The sequence below is a fragment of the Drosophila mauritiana genome, chromosome 3R (assembly GCF_004382145.1).
Source record: "Drosophila mauritiana strain mau12 chromosome 3R, ASM438214v1, whole genome shotgun sequence".
Taxonomy (NCBI): domain Eukaryota; kingdom Metazoa; phylum Arthropoda; class Insecta; order Diptera; family Drosophilidae; genus Drosophila; species Drosophila mauritiana.
The window spans coordinates 8,386,881-8,407,848 of record NC_046670.1 but is presented as its reverse complement, the minus strand read 5'-3'; the positions used below and the strand labels follow the sequence as shown (position 1 = coordinate 8,407,848).

The window sequence follows — 20,968 nt, the reverse complement described above, 5'->3', positions numbered from 1 at the left end:
AAACGGACAAAGCAGCGTTAAAACTGCACTTAAGTCAAACTTGCCAGACAAGTGGCGTGTGGCAAGTGGAAGTGGTTGGGGATGAAGTCCTCCGATTTTAGGGAAACTGGGGGATTGGTTTGACTACTGGGACTGTGGTTAAACAGAATAGGGAAGGCAATCCAAAGAAGGGGCACTGCGAAAAAAATCTTAAGGCAAGCATACGTTTTAATACACATATTATCAAATTATAATAGTTATGATACATATATAATTATTGTAGTCAACTTATGGCTTACTTATATTAAGAACAACTTGAAGATTTATCATAGTGCGGTCTCTTTATATATTTGTTTGTTATTAGTTTAGCTTATCATATTTATTTTAATATTTTTAACCATGTAGTTAGCAATTTGATATTAGTTACTTAAGTTTCTGCTGGTGTAATCACAGGCAACTAAAACGGCTGACGTGGCCGTTTTACGAGCGCCCTTCGGTTGTAAAATTTCATTACGAACTAAACGGTTTTCATGGCTCAAAAGCAGTGGTCATTGGACCAAAGCCCACACTTCTAGCACTCCTCGGTTTGAATTATCCCAGCAGTCTCGGCCGGACTTTCTTTCTTATGCTAATTCGTGGCGCTCGGACACTTAGTTGATTGGTTTTTGTCAGAGACGTTGACGCAAAGCGTTGACTGATTGGATTTTGGTCATTTGTCGAAGACCCAAAACACCCTGTCCCCAGATAAACGGTGATTATGATTACCGAAAATTCCTCAAATTTCCCAGAAACTCCAAACTCTCAACTTTAAGTTTGCCAGCGCTCCCACGCTGTAAGCCATTATTTATTATGTAATAATATGGAGCACATAGGTCTTGGTTCGGAGGCTGTTCGGCTGTCAAGGGCGTGCACCGGCCCGTGTGACCTTGACCTAGACCCACTCCCAGCTTACATAAGTGCGAGGTGGTGGGTGGAGGTGTAACATTGCCCTAACATTCTGCTGGGCATTTACAGCGCTCAAGCTTGCCGTTTTTAAACGCTTTTCACTTTGAGCGGGTACGGTGACTCAGCAAAGCTTGCTAGTTAGGATTATTAATTTGTTGGTAAGTATTACAATAAAGTAAAGAAAAAATTAAACATTTGTTTAGAACATTGTCCACTTTAATCACCACTTTTACAAAATATTTAGAATATGTAAAATAATAATAATATTAACATCCCATCAAAACTAAAATTTCTAGATCCATGTTTTTTACTTCACTCAAATCGTAAAACAATTAATTTTCCTCTATCAAAAAGCACTTACACATACATTTTCAGACATTGATCAAGCACAATTAATAATTGAATAATTTAATGTTCATATAAATCGTAGCTTATCCAGGAAATTAACATCACACTCTCACTCCCAACAAATTTAAATCGCGCGCTCAGTTCAACAGCATTTGCGCTTAACAGCGCCCTGTAGTCAAGCTTTTTGGATACAGATGGTAAACAAACGGGGAACAGCGGAAGCGAACACCGAAACGAAGAGAACGGACCGTGCGGCAGTTGAATTTTGCTTGTGTATTTATTTCGTGCCGTCGAATCGCTTCGCTAAGCTGACTTTTTGACTTTTTCGTGTAGTTTGCACTCGAAAGGAGGAAGAAATCAGCCAAAATATATCCCCCGAAGATTTTGGCGATAGTCCGGTTGGCGTATATATTCCAGTGAATCGGTGGATTGCCAGCAAAGCAGCCAAAAGCAAGAACAACATCGAAAAACGTTTCGTCACGCTGAGAGAGCAGTGGAATTTTTTCGCAACAAATACAATTAAAAGTTGCATGCAGAAGTGGAGGAGGCGACGAAAGTCAGAAAATCAATTTGTGAATAATACGAAATCGGTGCAAGATAAGTTCCCGTGTGAAATTGCTTTTTCGGCGATTGGATTTTCATCGATTTTGCAAAAGGAAAACAGGTTGGTTGTCAGTCTCTCTCTTTCCACCCCACCCCCAAAAATCACATTTCTTTGATTTTTCTGATTTTGCAACTGGTTCTAGAACAGAATCGCTGCTCATTCTGTGTTCTTTCGTTTGATTTCTTGAATTTGAGCTGCTTTTTGGCCTTCTGCTTTTTAGCATTTCATTCGTTGCGAAAATTTGTATGAAAATACCGGCTTGTTGTCATCTGTGCCAAAGAGAGCGAGAGAGTGGGAAGAGAGCGCGAGCGAGGGTGACTCAGTAACTGTGCTTGTGGTTGTGTGAGGTTATGCGTGTCACAAACAGTAGCGGTCACAAAAGTAGGGTGCCTAACACAGATTGGTGTAATATATCAAACAAATTTCAACTATGGTAATAAATGTTATTTTATGAATACCTTTGGAGGCTAAAATCAATTTAATAAATAATTTCTTGTCCCAAAAAGTAATTTCAATTGTATTTCCGAACTGTTTTAATAGTTTAAGCATAAAGTGAAAACTTTTTACCTACCAGTCTATTACTCATTCAATTATACGGCGTGCAAGAAATTTCCAGAATAAATATTGAATTTTGAGTACGATTGCGCTCACCGCTGCTGTGCGTTCAACTGGAATTGGAACACACGCGTAGCATATTGGAAACACTCGCGTCCAGCCATATTGCGACACTGGCCGACTTGATTGAATTGCTTGCATTTCTCTTAATTGATACGAACTTCAAATGGACGGGTCCTCAATTAGTGGCGATTATTTTTTTCTGCTTTCCCATTTCACTCGGACATTTTCGCAGTTGTGGGTGCAGCAGCTGTTCTTTCAAATTCCCGCGCAATTTGCATTTTCAATTGCATTCAGCGAAAGGGACGGACAGCGAAAGATTATGCAATATGCATTCATTTAGCGTGTTATCATCTTTTATTGCCGCCGGCTGTTATTGCAACTAGTTTTTGTCGGTACACATCACTAAGGTTAATTTTCACACACTAATTCCTGAAGGTTAACCATAATTTCAGTTAAGAGGGTAGATTCAATTTGTGATCCATGCGGAAGCTCTTTTGTGATTGTCATACCAAAAAAATAGACTAGTAGCTTAGAAATGCTACGACTTTTTACTTGTTTTTTTGAAAAGGATTAGTAGGTTTTTTATCATTTACAACACTGGATTTTGTAATCTTGCTTAAATCTAAAGGTTGACTTTTGAATATTCAAAGATATTTTAAACTAGACATAATCTTTATTGTTATAAATTAATAATAATATCTGACTTATGTAAAAAATGCAAATGATTTGCTAGTTTACACACATATCCTACCCTTTTGCGTCAATACGCTAATTGTCGGCCAATGATTACACAATTAACAAAAACAAACTGCTAAATACAATGATTATTAGAAAATATATCTCTGAAACGCAAATCGGGAATTAAAAAACAAATAGCCACAACAATCAACATCTTTACTGAAAATAACTGTCTTCTTCACTGGCTAAAATATTGTTTCTTCTCAATTAAAATTATCAAAAGGTATTCTAATATTCATAATATGCAAAATGTCTAGATTTATTTGCCTTAAGCAGTTTCAAAGTGGTTACTTTTCATTTAGAGACCCTATCTTGATTCGCTAGAAAGTCGTTTTAATCGATTCGAAGATGGAACGGAAGGTGTGAAGATGTGCCAAATAAAAAGAGTTTCAAGTTCGGTATGGGCCAATATACTTCTCTAATAGCCAAAGAATTTCACATGCCAGCTGCGTGGCAGAGTCGCGTGGCTGTGGCAAATAAAATCGCCATTTAAAGCCAATAACAAGGGGATTTGGAAACCGTTGCTAATTTGATTGATCAACGGGCCTTTTGAGGCGCATGCACACAGTGCCATAATCGTGCCATTTACACCTGTTGTCCGCCCAAGTGGCAACTGCCCGCCCTGCCGATTGCCAATTTGCCTTTCTAATTAGTTGCATCCCGTGTCGTCAATTTATGCTCGATGTGCCGTCCAATGGCCGCTCATCTTCGATGATTGCTTAGATTAGTTGTCCATTGGCCATGTGACATCGTGAGAACCACGTGCAAGTGTCGTCCCATCTAATTGCCACTTCCAACACATTCAATGTTTCATGTCCATTTTACTATTCAATATTACAATCAATATTGTATAATCCATAGTTACATGTCGCATACAGGTGCTTCAATCACATAGCCTGACCATCTTTTAGTTTGAATACTAATGCTAATAGTATTTATACAATTCTATTGATTGAGAGTTATCATTTGTTATTGTTTTTATGACATTCCAGGCAAGTTCTTTGCGGGGTCAGACTCTGACAGCTTGTACTATATTTAGTGGCACTTGAGGTGCGATTAGTTGGAGGGGCCTCTCATATGAATGCAATCAGGCGATAAGGTTGATGAAAGAGTATACAACCAGCAGAAATTAGTAGAATAATGTATTTAAAATTGTGATGCTATATTTGGGCAACACATTAATACCCCTTTTTATTCCCGTAAATCACTCAAATAATTAGATGATTTTTTTTATTTTTGCATTTACCACGCATTTCGCATTTTGTATTTGCTGTGAGGACGTCTGAAATCTCAACATATGTCACACATTTAAGCGCATTTGTTTGTCTTGCATGTCATTTTGTTGTCCACACAGATTTCGAACTTAATGCGCTCACAATTTTCTATTTTGCGGCTAGAAAATGTTTTTAATGGGTTTTACAGCACGTGCCGTCTGTTTTTGTCCACTGGTATTTGTTATTATTATTATTGTATGTGGCAAATGCGCAGCATAACCTTTGTTTATAATTTATGGCAGTTATTAAAGTACGCAGCTGTTTTGTCTATTCAAAAAGCAATATCACAGTTCGTAAAGAAAATAGCACAGTGCTTTGATTAATGTTTTGGCATTTTGATGTGTATCTTTTGGAATTATTGGTTGCATATCTTAAGAATACCATAGACAAGAAAAATGAATTTATATTTAAAGATGAATAGTAAGATTTAGACCAAAGCATCTTTGTTTGCTTACTTGAATTCTTTTAGTTATTTTTTTTAGGTTTTTTCTCTATTTTGGTTAAATAACAAAACGAACAACCATCTGTATTGACTAATACAATATTTATTTTGAAGTATCGAGGTCCAGACGTCACCAAAATGTGGCAAAGACGTCAATAGTAGGATTTTAGCACATATCGCCATGGTTTTATTCGCTGTCCAAGACCATAAAAGGGAAATTCCTAGAAAAATATAAGAAACTTTGCGCAATTGATTTCTATGCATTTTGGCGATGCTCACATTGTATTTTCTTTGGCAGCAGTTGGATAGAAATTAGCCGACCTATTTGGGCATTTTAATATTTCTAAACGCCATTCGCTTAATTGGTGGCAACAGGTGCCACACCTGCGCCTCCCCCCTCCCCTTCTACCGCCAAAAGAAAACGCCACAGAAATTGGTGGCATCTCGATGCGATGCTGCACTGGTGGCCATCGGCTGCTCATAATTTATTTGCATGCGGGATAAGTTTATATTTATTGACATGAAGATAAGTTTTGTTGGCTGCACATTCGAGACTCGTTTATTTTTAGCTGCCTCCATGCCCCCCGTTAACGAAAAGTGGCGGGAAAAACGTTAATAAATTATTCGCACATTTACAAATCAAAATTTATGTGCTCTAATTATTTATTATTTATTTGTCGCCCCCTCCTGAAAATTATTTGCCATTCGCCGGGCTCTGATCCCTTACATGATGAACGTTGATGGAGATTTTCACCTAGAATGCATGATTGCTTGCGATTAATAAATTATTTTCAAATAAGGATACTACTTTATCGTGCATTATTTATTATAATTTCTTGCTCCATAGTTTTTATTTACGCCCATTGAAACCATTTAATCGCTATCTAAATAAACAATTTCTAAAATGTTCTTTTCATTTTTTTCAGGTTTTAAGAGGAGAACTGGTAAGCTAATACTGATAACCTAACTTTTTATATAGTAGATCCATAAAATTAAACTAGAATGGCAAGCATAAACTGGCTTCTTAGATAAAAGAGCAGATCAACTAAAAGATTTATTTCACTAAAGTTATTAAAGTTAGTTAGTTTCACCGTTTAGTTTTTGGTTTGTTTGTTGTATGCATTAAGGTTTAGCGTGATTTACAAATATTTTAGTTTCACAATAATTAGTCATCGAAATGGGGATTTCATAATAAAGTCATTAAGAAAGCACGCTTCTATAGAAGTTCGTCTCGTTCGGCAGACGAAACGCATTAAAGCGAAATGCAATCGGCGAGTCTGAAATCTAAATGGTGATCTTAAATCGAATTTAAATTGAGATAGGTAGAAGGCACAGTGGGGTTTTTTCGGGGCTTTTGGGGGTGGGGAATCAATCCGGTGGGTCACGTTCTGCTCGGCGCTAATCGCTCAATTTGCCTCACTGCTTGCACGCGGAAATGTGTGGGAGGGCATTCGAAAGCGTTTCAATCGCAAAAAAAAGACGGTGACATGCACTGGGAAAAACGCTAATCGAATTGCATAACATGCTCATTCTACACATCCACATGCTAAATAATATTAAACATAAGCACCCCTTGAAAGTAACTAGTTATCTAGTTACTCGCCACTCGTTATAATCGAACGATTACAGCTATTTCACTCTTCTGGAGTGGTTCGTTACCACGTGGAATGCTGCCGTGTGAGTTGGTGCATATATTTCTGTATTTCCTTTAGATTAATCATTCAAAATAACTCGAAATATCATTTGCAGTGCATTGAAAGCGGGCACAGTGAGGCAATGCTAATTAAATTTCGCTAGTCGGGGCATGGCGCCCTCAGTCTTAATTTGTTTGCATGCTCGGTCGAGCGGAAAAACAACAACAAATTGGCATAATGATCTTGTACGATCAGCGGAAACATGATGATGATCACCAGCATCGCCACGATCTGAACTGAACTGACTGACTGACATGCGGACTAGTGCCTCCTCCTTCGCCGCTCGCTCGTTCGTTCGTTCAATTGCTATTTTGACTTTGAACTTGCGTCGCTCTGTAATTTACAATTTCTGCACCGAAGGAGAGCTTGCCCCAATCCGCACTATATAGTACACGAACTGTACGATCCGTGCACCATTTCCTACCCACTCATGTGACGTTCAGAGATTTAAATTTAGCCACAATGACCACCAGGGAAAGAACGAAACTATCACTGGGCTCCACGCTTAATATGGAACGACATTTCAATTGCGATTGCTATTTTTAGGCATTGTCAACGCGCCGTCTCGGCTTTACGATTTATGTACATATATCTCTCATCTTTTGCATATCGAGGGGCAACATTAAGCCCCGCGATTGTGCGACTTGTGGCAAGGTTACTTCATATGAGATCTCCATACTGAACTAGCTACACAAAGCCATTCCAACTTCCACTTATTGATTCTGAAACAAGAAAGCTTAATTTCTAATTGCTTATATTGATGTTGGGTTGTCTTTACAAAATTTCTCAAAAGATCTTTGCACATTTTTGACACGCTTAATTTGCTTTTTAATTAAACAAAACCTTGCTGTCTCTGTCAATAAAACAAAAGAGCAATTAACGCGGCTCATTTAGTTTTAGTTTTGAATAATAATGCGCTACAATTATGTTTGTCATATGACTTCCCAAAACATCAACTTCCTGCATTTGCGCAGCTTTTTGAACTCAATGAACTGAAATACCCTCGAGCTCGACAAAATGTTTTGCGTACAAGAATATTGATTTATTTACTGCTGTTTTTTATTTTTAATTTCTTGCGAAAAAATGACTTGCGAGTGCAAAAGTCCCAAACGTCCTTGCCTTGAGAAATCGACCGAGTGAGGAGAAATCACATGAGATGTTGACCAGCAAATTGAAGCGAACATGTGAGCATTGATTTCGCTGATGGGTGGATGGCACATGGCACATATTTTGAATTTTTTTTAAGAAATATACTATGCGCATTTGTTTATACAAATGTATAGAGTTTCGCAAACACCGCGTCGATCCACATATACTTTTAAAAGTATATCTTTTATGGGATTTTTTAAAGCAAGTTTGTTCATTAAATGTATCTAAATTGCTTAGAAAACATTTCATTAATACAAGACCACAAACAAAATACTTTTCTAATATTTTCCTCTAGTTCTATAGCTGCTTATATATATATACTTACATATACATAAGTATATCCACTATAGTTTTTACTATACTAAATAGGTTCGTTTCGGTTCATTCATTATAGCTGGCCCCCAGCTCGTGGTCATTCATGAGTTTTCCTCATTTTGATGTCACCGACGTCACGCAATAGAAAATTTCGCAGAGTTTATGACCAACGCCTAGTATTAGTATTGTGAGTAGTACATGTATGTAGAAAGCGAAGTATTTGGGGCTCAGGATTGGTGTTCAACCTTTGGCCCACCCACACACGTGTCGAATGGCATTGGGCGCTAATTAAATCGCTGGTTTTTTCGGCTTTTTTTGCGCTCTTTGGGTGTCAAAACTTTTTGAGGGCGTTCGATCACTTGACTCGAATCACCGGTGCGCATAAAAAGTAAGCCAGCGTACAATTATAGACATATTTACGATTTGCACAGCCTGACAGATTTCACACATTTCGATTTGTTGGCTTGGATACAACAAATTCCCTTGTTAAAAATACGATTAACGCAAAAAGTTGGGAAAAAGGCAGCACACTGTGACTATAAACAAGAATTTAAAAATACACATCCCATAAGCCGTATGCAAATTGCTAAAATAATAATAACATCAAACTTGCGCATGTCTTTGTCGATGAAGAAGAATTACCTAGGTACAGTGCTGCTAAAAACAAGGGTAAACATGGTTGAAAGACGTCTATAGGAAAAGAGAGGTCTTACCAGAGACAGTCTTCTAGAGGATAGGAAGAATCTACGTTGTATCTTGAGGATATGAAGAATCTACAGTTATAGATACATATATGATTATGATAGTACTTACTTGTAAAAAGCTTCTTTTACTTTCAACTCACGACACAAGATTTATAAAAAAATGTTTCCTATTAATAATAAAAGTTGATGGTATATTGATTTTCTGGAACAGTTTCGCTTAAAGATTCTTATCAAACGAAATTTGTAGAACCCGCTAGAACGGAACTAGGAACCATTAACTATGCAAATTCCCGAAAATCCCCTGCCGCAGGTGTTTTAATTTTAGGTGGAAGCCAGGCAATCACTCATGCATGTTACTTATCAGCTGGGCTTTGGCCATAAAGCCCGACAAATCCGAGTTTACGTCAGTCAGACACACGTAGATACATAGATACACCTAGTGTTACAGATACAGATAGAGATACAAAGACACCGATGGGGATACAAAGGCGGATACTAACTACTACTAACTAACGCCAACGCGCGTTGATGGAGGCGGCAAAATTTCGCACATTTTGTACGTTTATTTCGTCGATCGGCAACGGCGTTTTTTTGCTATAGTATCGCCTGTCGTCGTGTTCCGCCATTTGTAGAGCTCATTTAATTTTATTGTTGTTTATTGCTAAACGAAACGAAAGGAAGGGGGGAAAAAACGGTTCATTTTAAATGTTTGATTACAACGATTTGTGAAGTTCAGTCGAATTTGTGATTTTCGCGCTGGAGGAGCGGCCCATTCCAGCGATCGCGAGCAATGCGATTTGGCGAACTGCAATCGGATCGAATCCCAATCGCAGTTCCGTTGATAACTCAACTCAGTCATTCTCGAGTGTCGTGTGTGATCGAATCTACATCTGCGGCTAAAGATCTTGGCTTAAAAATCATTGCAGAACTTGAAACAAAAAAGTGACAACCAGACAAAATGCAGTTGCTGAATTTAGCGTGCCTCAAGCAAAGTGGGTTGAAATTTTGGAAAATCAAACTATATAAATCACGATTACGACACTCAGCTTTTCAGCAAATCACAAACACAATCCACACACATTGGGCTAGCAAACTAATTTGAAATTCATGTTATCGCCGAAAGTTATTTCCCACATGCACCGCATTTGTCATTTTATAATCCAAAAATAATGCATGTGTGTTGTGCATGTATCCTTATGCAAATAGGTAAATAAATGATACCTATTTGATAGATAGGAGTGTGAATTTTAAATGCGAATTTGGCAAACCAACTTAAATTGCCAAAACTGAATTCGGTCAGGGGAATCCCCGTTATACTGCTTGTGATTTATATCCAGTCGGTTTCGGGATAATTAAATTAAAAAATAATTGCCACAAAAAGCTTATAAACATGTCACAACGAGATTTATAATTTACTCAGAAAAAACGACTTTATTAGGATTTATTTGACTATGATTTCCAAACCAAAAGCACTTACTGAGCAAGAAGAAATACAAAGATCAGTGGATTTTCTGAATTTTGCCAATATATTTTTATAGTATATCCTGTGAACTCAACTACTTAAATAATTTGCTTGAAAAGTTCTTCAATTTGTTCTCACCATGCTGATTGATCGTTTGAAACCAACAGCTAGAACCAAAACACGAAAAGAAACCGAATGAGTAGGCTATATGAATATGAATCAATGCCAGTACAAATACTATATTCACAAATCGGAACAGCAACTAAATGCAAAAACCAGGAATCAATTACTCTTCCACATGACGTGCTGAAAAGTCGCTGGCATCGGCCAAATTAAAAATCTAATCTAAACAAACAGTCACTTTGGGCACTTGGCACGGTTCAGTACTCATAGCCGCACTCATCTACTCACCCAACGGATACATGCATAGTATAGATATAGTATCTAGTCATTTGTATTTCATTCTTGCGCGCGATTGCAGTGCGAACTGTGTCAACAATTAATGCGAAGCGATATTGCAACTGCAATTCAAAGTTCAAGCAACTCGTTAATGTGTCAATATTGAAATTACATATGTCGTTAAATTCATTTCCATCGAGACGATTTATATAAATACACTCACGTGTATTTTTGAAATATATCTGATTCCTCTATATTAAGGCTGTCGCATATTTGCAAAACGCAGCAGAGTGCAATAAACGGAAAATGTGTTAAGCAAATGAGATATTTATGCGTATTCATCTACCTGACTTAATGAGGATCCATTAGCTGGATTGTGAGGTGATTAGGTAACTGAATCACGCGGATTTTTAAATGGCCAACTTTAGTACACCTAAACTTGTAATTATATGTGTGGAAAATTTTCGTTAATTGATATGAATTAAACAATTTAAAGCTAATTACGACCATTAATATTATATTTGCTCTACATTTACAAATGTAACAAAAGCTATACTAATACTAAATCGCAGCATTTCATTGTTTAATTATAAACAGAGTTACCAAATACTTTACCAATAATCCTCAGTATGACCAAACAGCTTTGAGTATGGTAACCAAACCTTTTGAAAACTCTTGATCACTATACTGTTTTTAGATTAGAATAGAGTATATTTCGAATCTTTCTCTTGAGCTGCTTTCCATTTTCCGATCCATTTGGATTCATACGCACCCAAAAACCTGCCCCTTTCCGCCCGCCGAGACACTTTGCCATGGCCGAACTGCATTGGAAATTATATGCAAATAGCCAACGAGACGGAGACGTTCTAAAAATAAATAGACCACGCAAAAATCAGTATCAGTATTGTGTGTGTGTGTGCGCGAATATCTTATTTTTATAAGTCTTCAGTCGTCTTCAGTCTTCGTTCTTCGACCATGGCGCATTTTTATGCAGAGCAGAACAGAATTTAGCGCTATGGCCAAATGCAAACTGACGATCCCATAATCAACCTATAGATACACAGATACATTTGTATCTATGTAGATGCCTGCCTGGGTTTTATGGATGGGCTGTTGTGGATGCAATTTATGAATTTTCCATGATGACTGTGCGGGCTTCCCCCCACAAATTAACCCCCTTTCCAGTATGTTAACCCAGTTATCTTGCCTAGCAAGATAACGGAACGGAAAAAGAGTAAAAGCGAGAGAGAGTGAGATACTGGATTCCACTTTTGTATCTGGGTGCGGTATGGAAAGCACATATGTCTGCTGTATCTATGCTCCAGTTTTTGGGACTTTGGGTCTTTATTGTTGCTAATTGTTCTCGCTTGTTGTTATTATTGCCGCTGGAAACTTTTTAACTTATCGTGCGCGTCAGAGCTGATAAAATCCGAGTACACGAGGCGCAGGGAAAATTGGTGGGGGCAAACAAAACAAAAACCTTACAAATTGTGCAATTGGCAGTGGGTCAGCATCGCCTATACATTATGCAAATAACGTGGAATGTAAAATAAAGTAGTTTCTATATTTTTGAGCTATGGTTTCAATTCATTTTTAACAACAACATAATTAAGGTTCATATTTAGTACTTTGAAAATCCAGTTTTATTTCAAGCTATTTTTATTGAAACAATTTTGTTGTGCCAATAACAGATAGTTTTCATCTATGACGCCCACTGTGCGGCTCTTAACCCGCTCTCACTGGCGCTCTCTACCGCTCTTCTTCCTCATTCTCAACCAGCACCCCTGCCCCACCGCCCTTCTTTTCTGCTGTTGATATTTACTCAATAAATTTATTTTTGTATATTTCTAGTTTCAGCTTTCCTCACTAGCATAATACCCTTCAGTCGTTAGGCTTAAGGATATTCCAAAGTACTAACCCCGTAATTATGGAGATTTTGATTTAAGAATCTATATAAGCAATTTAAGTCCGCAGAATTCTCGAAAGCTCAGCTTTAAGACGAAATTATTTAGTCGTAGGGTATCCGATGGCCGCATAACACAACCTTCTTTGCTTTTCTCTCATATTCTTGTTGTTTTTGCCACAAGCCGTTGTTACGACGTCAACGTCGACTGCGCTGCTATTGGCTTTGCCATTGCGTTTGTTGTTCTGCTTTTGTGCGCTCATTTGTTGCGCGGCTTTTGAAGCGATCGCTACGCCGAAAAAACAACACTAGTCGCAGTCGCGCCGGCGTGTGGAGCAGAATAAAAAAAGAAGTAGCAGCAACGAGAATCGTGTAATTATTTCTTTAGCATTTGGCGTAAATTGTTTTGATTTCCTTGCCGAGAAATCAATAAAACCCTAAATGAAAATTTATTGAACTTCCCAGTGTGTGCGTGTGTGTGTCTGTGTGAAGTCGTGTGACAATGCTTATCAGTTGCACATGATCGTGTCTCTCGCGCGTTTTCTTCTCTCTCTCTCTCTCTTTCTCCAACTACTCTTGCTATTGATTAATTGTGAAATTTGTCTGCATAAATAAAATCATTTACTCACACTTTCCAGTTAAATTCATATTTGTCATTGATTCAAGCTTAAATTTGAGTTTTGCTTAACCGCTTTTTGTTGCCGCTATTTGTTTTGCAAAATCGTTTTGTTATAAATCTTCAATCACTTCAAAAGAATTGTATTCAAGTGTATCTTTTAAAATTAGCTTAACTTAGCTTTCTCTTCTAACATTTTAAATTGGTTTTCTGCTTAAATTAGCTTTCTTAATTTTATTTTTGGTTGCCAAGTGTTTTTAGAGGCCATTTCCTGTCTCCCCTCGCTTCGCATTTTGTTTGTTGTGTAAACATTTAGATATTTTTTGTTTTCCTGCCGCGTTATTCTTTATTTGAATTGGCCTAAGTGTTAAATTGCGAAATTCGCCAAGTATGTTGTTGGTTCAAAAAGTTAGTTGGTTTAATTAAGTGGCACATGACACGTCCGATAACTGGAAACGCGTTTTCTTTATCGCTGCTGTCACAGTTATCGAATTGCGGTTGTTCTTTTTACCGTTTTTAACCGCAAGCTTATCGTGCCCGTGTTCTTCGATGTAATCAAAATGAAGATGGGAAATAAAGGAAAGCTGAAATTGTAAACATTTAGCTGAAAACTAATTACAATTTCCACACACATTATCTTTGTTTTGTTGTATAGGTCTGTTATTTTTGTTGTCGTTATTTGTTGCTATAAATAGCTCAATGCGGTCATTGGTCCCTCTCGCACACTTCTCTCTCTCTCACTCTCTTGTTCATTCCATGCGATTGAACTTTTTTTATATGCGTCGAAGAGAAAGACAATTTAAGAGAGCGAAGATCGCACTTACGAATACAGTCGTGGGCGGAAAAAGTTGAACGATAGCCGAACAGTCGGGATCTCAGATAGTGTTCCACACAAAATATTCATGCAGTTAAATCTTATCAGCAAAACGTGGAAAAATTTATCAGAATGTGAGGGGGGAAGAAAGCGGGTATGAATAGCACTATTCCCAGTAAGACATGTGTCGAACGTTAAACGAACGTTCTTTGTAAAACATGTAAGGGTAATTCCCCAAAATATTTGTTGTATTCATTTAATGTACGTGTGCGACAATTCGAACTATTTTAACAACTTCCGAATGTATTATATTCTAAATTGAAGTGATTACTAACTCATCATACACTGTAATCCAAGGCTTTTGCGGTAATCCGGTAATCAGTCCCTTTCCACACCTTGCATTCGGCACCGGGATTCCTTCGTTTTCACAACTAGATTTTCCCCAAAAACTTCCTGAATCCACCTTGGGCAGCTCGTTGATCATCTTCCACGTAGATCAGTTGACTTTTGTTTAACGATAAACCAAGGCAAGGTCCCTAACTTTACCCCGTTCTGATTTTTTTCTCCACTTGCAGAGGTGGCACACATCGCCAACAACAACAACCAGAACCAGAGCAAAGAATCCCAAGAAAGAGATCCGAAGGATACGGGAATCTTTGGATGCTTTGCCAAGAAGGAAGAGCAGCAGCATAATCCCAAAAAGAAACAATCAGAAGGACCCAGAGAGAGTTCCAACTCGGGCAGCTATAAAGTCCAGCAAAAGGAGCAAGAACAACAGAGGGAATCGGAGAACGAGCATCCATCCATTTACCGCCAGCAGGACGAGGAGTTTCATCCGATAAAAAAGGTGGAGCCCCAGAAAACCCCACCCATATCCAAGCAACCCCGTCCGCGGAATACCCCAAGATCGCAAAGTCAGCCGGCTATTAACAACCGACGACGTCCAGGAACCCCGCCTCCTCATACAGTCGCAGCTGGAAACGGAACCGCAAGCAGGAGCATGACCTCCATACCCGCCAATCTGTCTAGCAATAATGTTGCTGGTGCAGCAACCTTACCAGGAGCTGCGCCACCGCCAGAGAAATATACGTGGCCGAACTCCAAGGATGATTACGAGCTGAGGGACGTCATTGGTGTGGGTGCCACAGCCGTTGTCCATGGGGCCTACTGTATTCCAAGGAACGAGAAGTGCGCCATCAAGCGCATCAACCTGGAGAAGTGGAACACATCGATGGACGAGCTGCTCAAGGAGATTCAGGCCATGTCCTCTTGTTTTCACGAGAACGTGGTGACCTATCACACCTCATTTGTGGTCAGGGAAGAGCTCTGGTTGGTGCTAAGACTCCTAGAAGGCGGTTCTCTGCTGGACATCATCAAGCACAAGATGCGAACGTCCAACTGCAAGCAGGGTGTCTTCGACGAAGCCACCATTGCCACGGTACTGAAGGAAGTCCTGAAGGGATTGGAGTACTTCCACTCGAACGGGCAAATCCATCGTGATATCAAGGCAGGCAATATCTTGATTGGTGACGATGGCACCATTCAAATCGCTGACTTCGGCGTGAGTGCATGGCTGGCCACTGGCAGGGATTTGTCCAGGCAGAAAGTGCGCCACACCTTTGTGGGCACACCGTGTTGGATGGCTCCCGAGGTGATGGAGCAGGATCATGGCTACGACTTTAAGGCGGACATTTGGTCCTTTGGAATAACAGCTATCGAAATGGCCACGGGCACTGCACCCTACCATAAATACCCACCCATGAAGGTGCTAATGCTGACCCTGCAGAATGACCCGCCCACCTTGGACACCGGTGCGGACGATAAAGATCAGTATAAGGCGTATGGCAAGACATTCCGCAAGATGATCGTCGAGTGCTTGCAAAAGGAGCCATCGAAACGTCCCACGGCTAGTGAGCTCTTGAAGCACGCTTTCTTCAAGAAGGCCAAGGATCGCAAGTATCTCACCCAGACGTTGCTGCAATCTGGGCCCAGTATGGAGACCAGGGTTCATAAGGCGGCGAAACGGCAGCCAGGAGCCTCGGGCCGTTTGCATCGCACGGTGACAGGCGAATGGGTCTGGTCCAGCGAAGAGGAGGACAATGGTGGCTCTGCCGGCGCTTCCGGATCAGGAGACAGAAAACACCCATCTTCGGACTCGGATTCTGAGGATAGACCCATGAACCGATTGGAAAGGGCCGACTCCTCGGACAGCGACCGGGAAGAGCCTTCTCCCGAAATAACCCATAGTGTATCCTCAGCCACAGTGACGCCTGGAGCTCCAGCTGGTGCTGGTGCTGGTGCTGCCCAAGAGCTAACAGCTGGCATGGCTCAATTACCACTACCTAGCGAAGCCGCCGGCGAGGCGCCACCAGTCAATCTTGTCCTGCGCATGCGCAACTTGCGACGTGAGCTTCACGACATTCGCTTCGAGTTCGTGGTGGGCAAGGACACAGCCGAGGGCATCGCTACAGAACTGGTAGACGCCGGACTCGTTGATGCGCTGGATACCCAACCGATGGCAACGCATCTGGATCAACTGATAGCTGCCAGTGCAACGATGAAAACGATTACTTTCCAATTGAGTTCCGGCGTGCAGCCGGGCGAAGTGCCCGACGAACGATCGCTGGTGGGATATGCGCAGATCTCCATCACGGACTAGTGATCTGCCACGGAGCGTGCATCACAGCCAACACAACCCATCACAAGAGCATCCCAAACACCAACACATAGCACCATCCCTAGAAAACCAAGCCAGTCTGATGATACGTAAGGCCAGGAGGAGGGTTCGGGATCTGGATTTTCCCGACTGGAGCCGTTTCTGTTTGCTGCTTTTAGCACTAGACTAGAACTAACTGTATATGCTAGTGATAGATCTTAACGCGAGCCGATCGTTTACCACATAGAGAAACTATCTATACACACGGTATATATGCTAAGCAGGGTGGGTCGATTTCAACCTATTGGTATATATACTGATATATTGATATATTTACTATTCAGCTTAGTTTTTTTTTCAATTGGTAACCCACTCGTTAACAGCTGTAGTGATCTAAGTTATACTACAACTTTAATATTAAATACTACAAATTGTTCTTGGGATTTTATATATACTACCCTGGAAATCGGCCCGCCCTGGATTTTTATATATGCCTTACGTACTATATAAATCCTATGCGCATTGTAATTAACCCATGTGCCCAGCCCCCTTTTCCCTCGCCCCGCTAAAGTAATTGAAGAATCGTGTACTTATTCGTTTCGTTTGTCTTTAAGTAGCTCTGTACATACACCCCACACGTATATATATATATATTGTATGTCTATATATATATATATATAGCTCTTGGTTTTAATTAGCCCACTGAAATCAGTAGATCCTGATGTAGTCCTGCCTTTATTTATCATTTACCAATCGCTCCCCCGCCAGGCGTCTTTAATTTATTCTCTAGCAATTTAAACTACTAATTTTTAAATCGTAGCGCCTAAGTCTTGTTTTTGTTTTACTCTTATTATTTTGTATTTTATTTTACCATTAATTACCACTACTCTGTATACCTACACTGTATGATGTATGAGTTTCCGATAAGATCGCAAAGGATGTAAACTTAAGTGAGGAGAGTAGAAATTATGATTCAAGCTCTGTAGCTACCTTGAAGTAAATCGTAAATCAATTACTTTAAAAATGAATAATTTTAAACTTCGTATAGTAAAAAAGGAAAATTACAAAAAAATAGAAACGAAAAGGAATTTAGTTTTGTGTTTTCATTGGAATGGAATTGGTTTTGTTTCGTTTGGTTTTTGGGATTCCCGTTCGAAAAGCATTGTTAACTTTTGGTTTTAATTTAAATCAAATTGAAAGTTAATTTTTCAAATAACTTCATCTTTATGAAGCTCAAAAGATAACAAAATGAAATAAGATAGTGTTAAAGCTTAAGCATTCTTTGGAAGAAATAATAATGCATAAGTAATAAGTACAGTAAAGCATTGATTGAGTGGACTTTGCCCTAGCTCACGTAATAAAGAAGCCAGTGTATGCCTGTAATTTTAGACTTTTTAAAGAGAATTGACGTAGAATTTTAGTCCTAGAAAAAAACAATACTTGCTAGCGTTTTAAATGCAAAGACCTCTTAGATACTTAGCAATAAAGTTGCTGCAACAAATTAATTTAAATGGAGTTTTAACCCAGATAATAGACTGTTATCAATTGTATACGAGAAACTCGAATAAAAATCACATTTGGCTCCTAAAATTACGCGGGTGTGATTATAATATTTAGCTACAAAATTATCAAGTGGAATTTCGAAAGTATCTATACCTAGGATCTGAGGTTTTTGCCATCACGCTATCATCTACGAATTTCTGCTACAACAATTTCAGCCATGTCGGACTACTTCGAGGAACTGGGCCATGAACCCACTGGGCCACAGGGCGCAAACGATTTGGCCAGAAACCTAAAGCGTCTCCAGGTTTTGGCCATCATGAACGGCATCGATATGGAGATCGAGGTGCCAGAGGCTTCCAGGCGAGCCATTCTGGAGCTACCAGTCCATGAAATCGTGAAATCGGAGGAGGACGGCGATTTGGAGTGCTCCGTGTGCAAGGAGCCCGCTGAAGAGGGCCAGAAGTATAGGATCCTTCCATGCAAGCACGAGTTCCACGAGGAGTGCATCCTGCTCTGGCTGAAGAAGGTACATAAAAAAGTTATAAAAATAAAAACGTTCCTATTACCTATATTCTGTTTTGAATCTTGCAGACAAACTCCTGTCCCCTGTGTCGCTATGAACTGGAAACTGATGATCCTGTTTACGAGGAGTTGCGCCGGTTTAGGCAGGATGAAGCTAACCGACGGGAGCGGGAGAACACTCTTATGGATTCCATGTTCGGCTAACTTGGGGTTAATAAATTCGCGGTGTTTGGTCAAATTTGTAGTATGTTAAAATAAAGGTGCTTAAGGGTAAACAAATCTTTTATTGGGAAGAGGTTGGTGTCGTCCTTATATTATTTTAAAGTAAGTATACTTATCTATTTATTTGGAATTTGCCTCTTAAAAAGATCATTTTTGAACAATTTACTATCGATAGCAAATACTCTTCCTACTTTTACTGAGACTGTTCCCACTTTATTGGTAACTGCCTTCGATATTTTTTGGATCCAACTTATCGAAACTGTCATCGAGGGCTTGCCATCACCATCTCTCTCTTCCTTTTCGCCACCGTGCTTGAATAACTGTTCTTCGTGTGACAGCTTGGAAGTCTGCAATTAAATAAAAGTATAGTAAATAAAATATTAGTGTTTCCCGTCGGTTTGTGCAAATATTCGACCATGTTTGCCGACGACAGTGGAATAAAGCACTTTGATCCCAAGTTTGTGGCGTCCAATCTGCAGAATCTTCTGCGCTGCCCAAAATGTTCAAAATGCTTTACATACTTGTACAATAAGAACTCTGGAGAAGGTAAGTGCTTAACTGTGTGGGACAGGGATTTGGCCAATTTAATTGGCTTTCTCAATTCATAACTTTTTAGACTGGGGCTACCATTAATATTCAATGGCAAATGCTGCATCTCTTTAAGAAAAGTGTTGCCAGCAAGAAAGCTAAACAAGTTCAGGCAAGAAAATGGGAAAATAGAACAAGGAGTCTTAAAAGTGTTAACTAAAATGTAGTAAAGAAGCTGCTGGCAGCTTGAAAGGTTACTTGTTAAATAAATTGAAGCATATCTGAGAAAAAGAAGAAGAAGAAGAGCCGTTTTGAAGATACTCACTCACATTACTGTAAAAGTTTTTCACTTTACTTTGGCGTCTGCTTCTAAACAGGTGTACAGTTATTTTACATATCCATATGCATATGTACATATATGCACAAGTTTATGAATGTTTACGCAGGGTAATGAATGAAAGAACCCTGCAATTTAATTTTTTCAGCATATATTGTTCACGAGCGCATTAATATTATCAGATCCGATCTAAACGACCATTTAGCTTAAAGTTATAGTAAATCTTTTAAGAGTACGACGTTTGCAATTAGTGAAACATTAAGTAATTTATAAAACCTTCACTTGAAACAGACAATCATCGTCCCTTTCTACTCGGATGCGGTCATAATCTCTGCGAGAGCTGCTTGTGGAACGATCGCCATGAACCGAAGTGCGCCGTGTGCCATAGTCCAGCTCCTCCTACGATTGTGTCCAAGAGATCGGCATGCAAGTCGGCCGCCAATTTGCGCGACTTCTACGAACTAAACTACCACGTGCTGGGCAGGACCGGCAGCCTCGGCTACCTTCTCCCATTTGCCAAGGACTCGGCAAACCAATCGCTGTGCCTCAGCGAGATTGTCCAGAACACCAAATGCAGCGAGTGCGGGAATGCCATCGCCAGCGGAGAGTGCAGGCAGTGCAATGCCTTCTACTGCCGCCGTTGCTTCGATGCTGTTCACAAACGCAGTCGCGTCCTAAAGTCGCACATTTTTCGCAATTCTACGGAACAGGACAGTAGTTCCAGCAAGGAACTCAGAGTGGGAGATCAGTGCTTCACATTGCCGGGTCAGAACCTTTGCATACATCACCGAATGCCCAAAGACAAGTACTGTATGATGTGCAACCGATCCCACTGCCAAATTTGCACCACCATCTATCATAGAGGGCACTGCGTACGGAAGCTATCCGAGATTGTTAGTATAATTTTTGAAATATTGCCATTTCCCTGCCATATTTGTATATGTAATTGCTTATTTAAATGTTCGTCGCCCGACTTCAAAGTTTTCTGAATGAGATTTTAAGCAAGTTAGTTTCGATCTCCAATACTATATGGTTTCAAATCAAATATGGTTTTAAATCCACTATTTAATCCAACAATATAATCCACTAATTTTATTTGATTTCTTCCACAGAATCAACGCTATGCTTCCGAGATTCCCACGACCCTAAACTCACTTAACTTGACTCGTATTCATGTCCTTAATGGCAAGCAGGTA

At 39.6% G+C, this 20,968-nt stretch overlaps 3 protein-coding genes across 4 annotated transcripts in view; all 3 read left to right on the top strand.

Moving 5' to 3' along the window:
• Positions 1-1,855: 1,855 nt before the first annotated feature.
• Positions 1,856-18,960, top strand: LOC117142884 (E3 ubiquitin-protein ligase RNF181 homolog). Its single transcript, XM_033307157.1, has 4 exons — positions 1,856-1,936; positions 5,875-5,892; positions 18,379-18,689; positions 18,755-18,960. Exons 3-4 carry the CDS (start codon positions 18,381-18,383, stop codon positions 18,887-18,889), a joined length of 444 nt encoding a protein of 147 aa, XP_033163048.1. The 5' UTR covers positions 1,856-1,936; positions 5,875-5,892; positions 18,379-18,380; the 3' UTR covers positions 18,890-18,960.
• Positions 1,868-17,748, top strand: LOC117142883 (serine/threonine-protein kinase OSR1). Its single transcript, XM_033307156.1, has 3 exons — positions 1,868-1,936; positions 5,875-5,892; positions 14,580-17,748. The coding sequence occupies exon 3, from the start codon at positions 15,005-15,007 to the stop codon at positions 16,661-16,663; it is 1,659 nt and encodes a 552-aa protein (XP_033163047.1). The 5' UTR covers positions 1,868-1,936; positions 5,875-5,892; positions 14,580-15,004; the 3' UTR covers positions 16,664-17,748.
• Positions 18,961-19,248: 288 nt separating the features above from the next.
• The window catches only part of LOC117143088, a 54,696-nt gene continuing 52,976 nt past the window's right edge, over positions 19,249-20,968 (top strand). For both annotated transcript variants that reach the window (XR_004459595.1, XM_033307565.1), the window contains exons 1-3: positions 19,249-19,453; positions 20,064-20,665; positions 20,885-20,965. Coding sequence is in view for 1 of the 2 variants with exons in the window: in XM_033307565.1 (XP_033163456.1) it covers positions 19,324-19,453; positions 20,064-20,665; positions 20,885-20,965 (813 nt within the window). In the remaining variant the exon portion in view is untranslated. The remainder of the gene's footprint in view (positions 19,454-20,063; positions 20,666-20,884; positions 20,966-20,968) is intronic.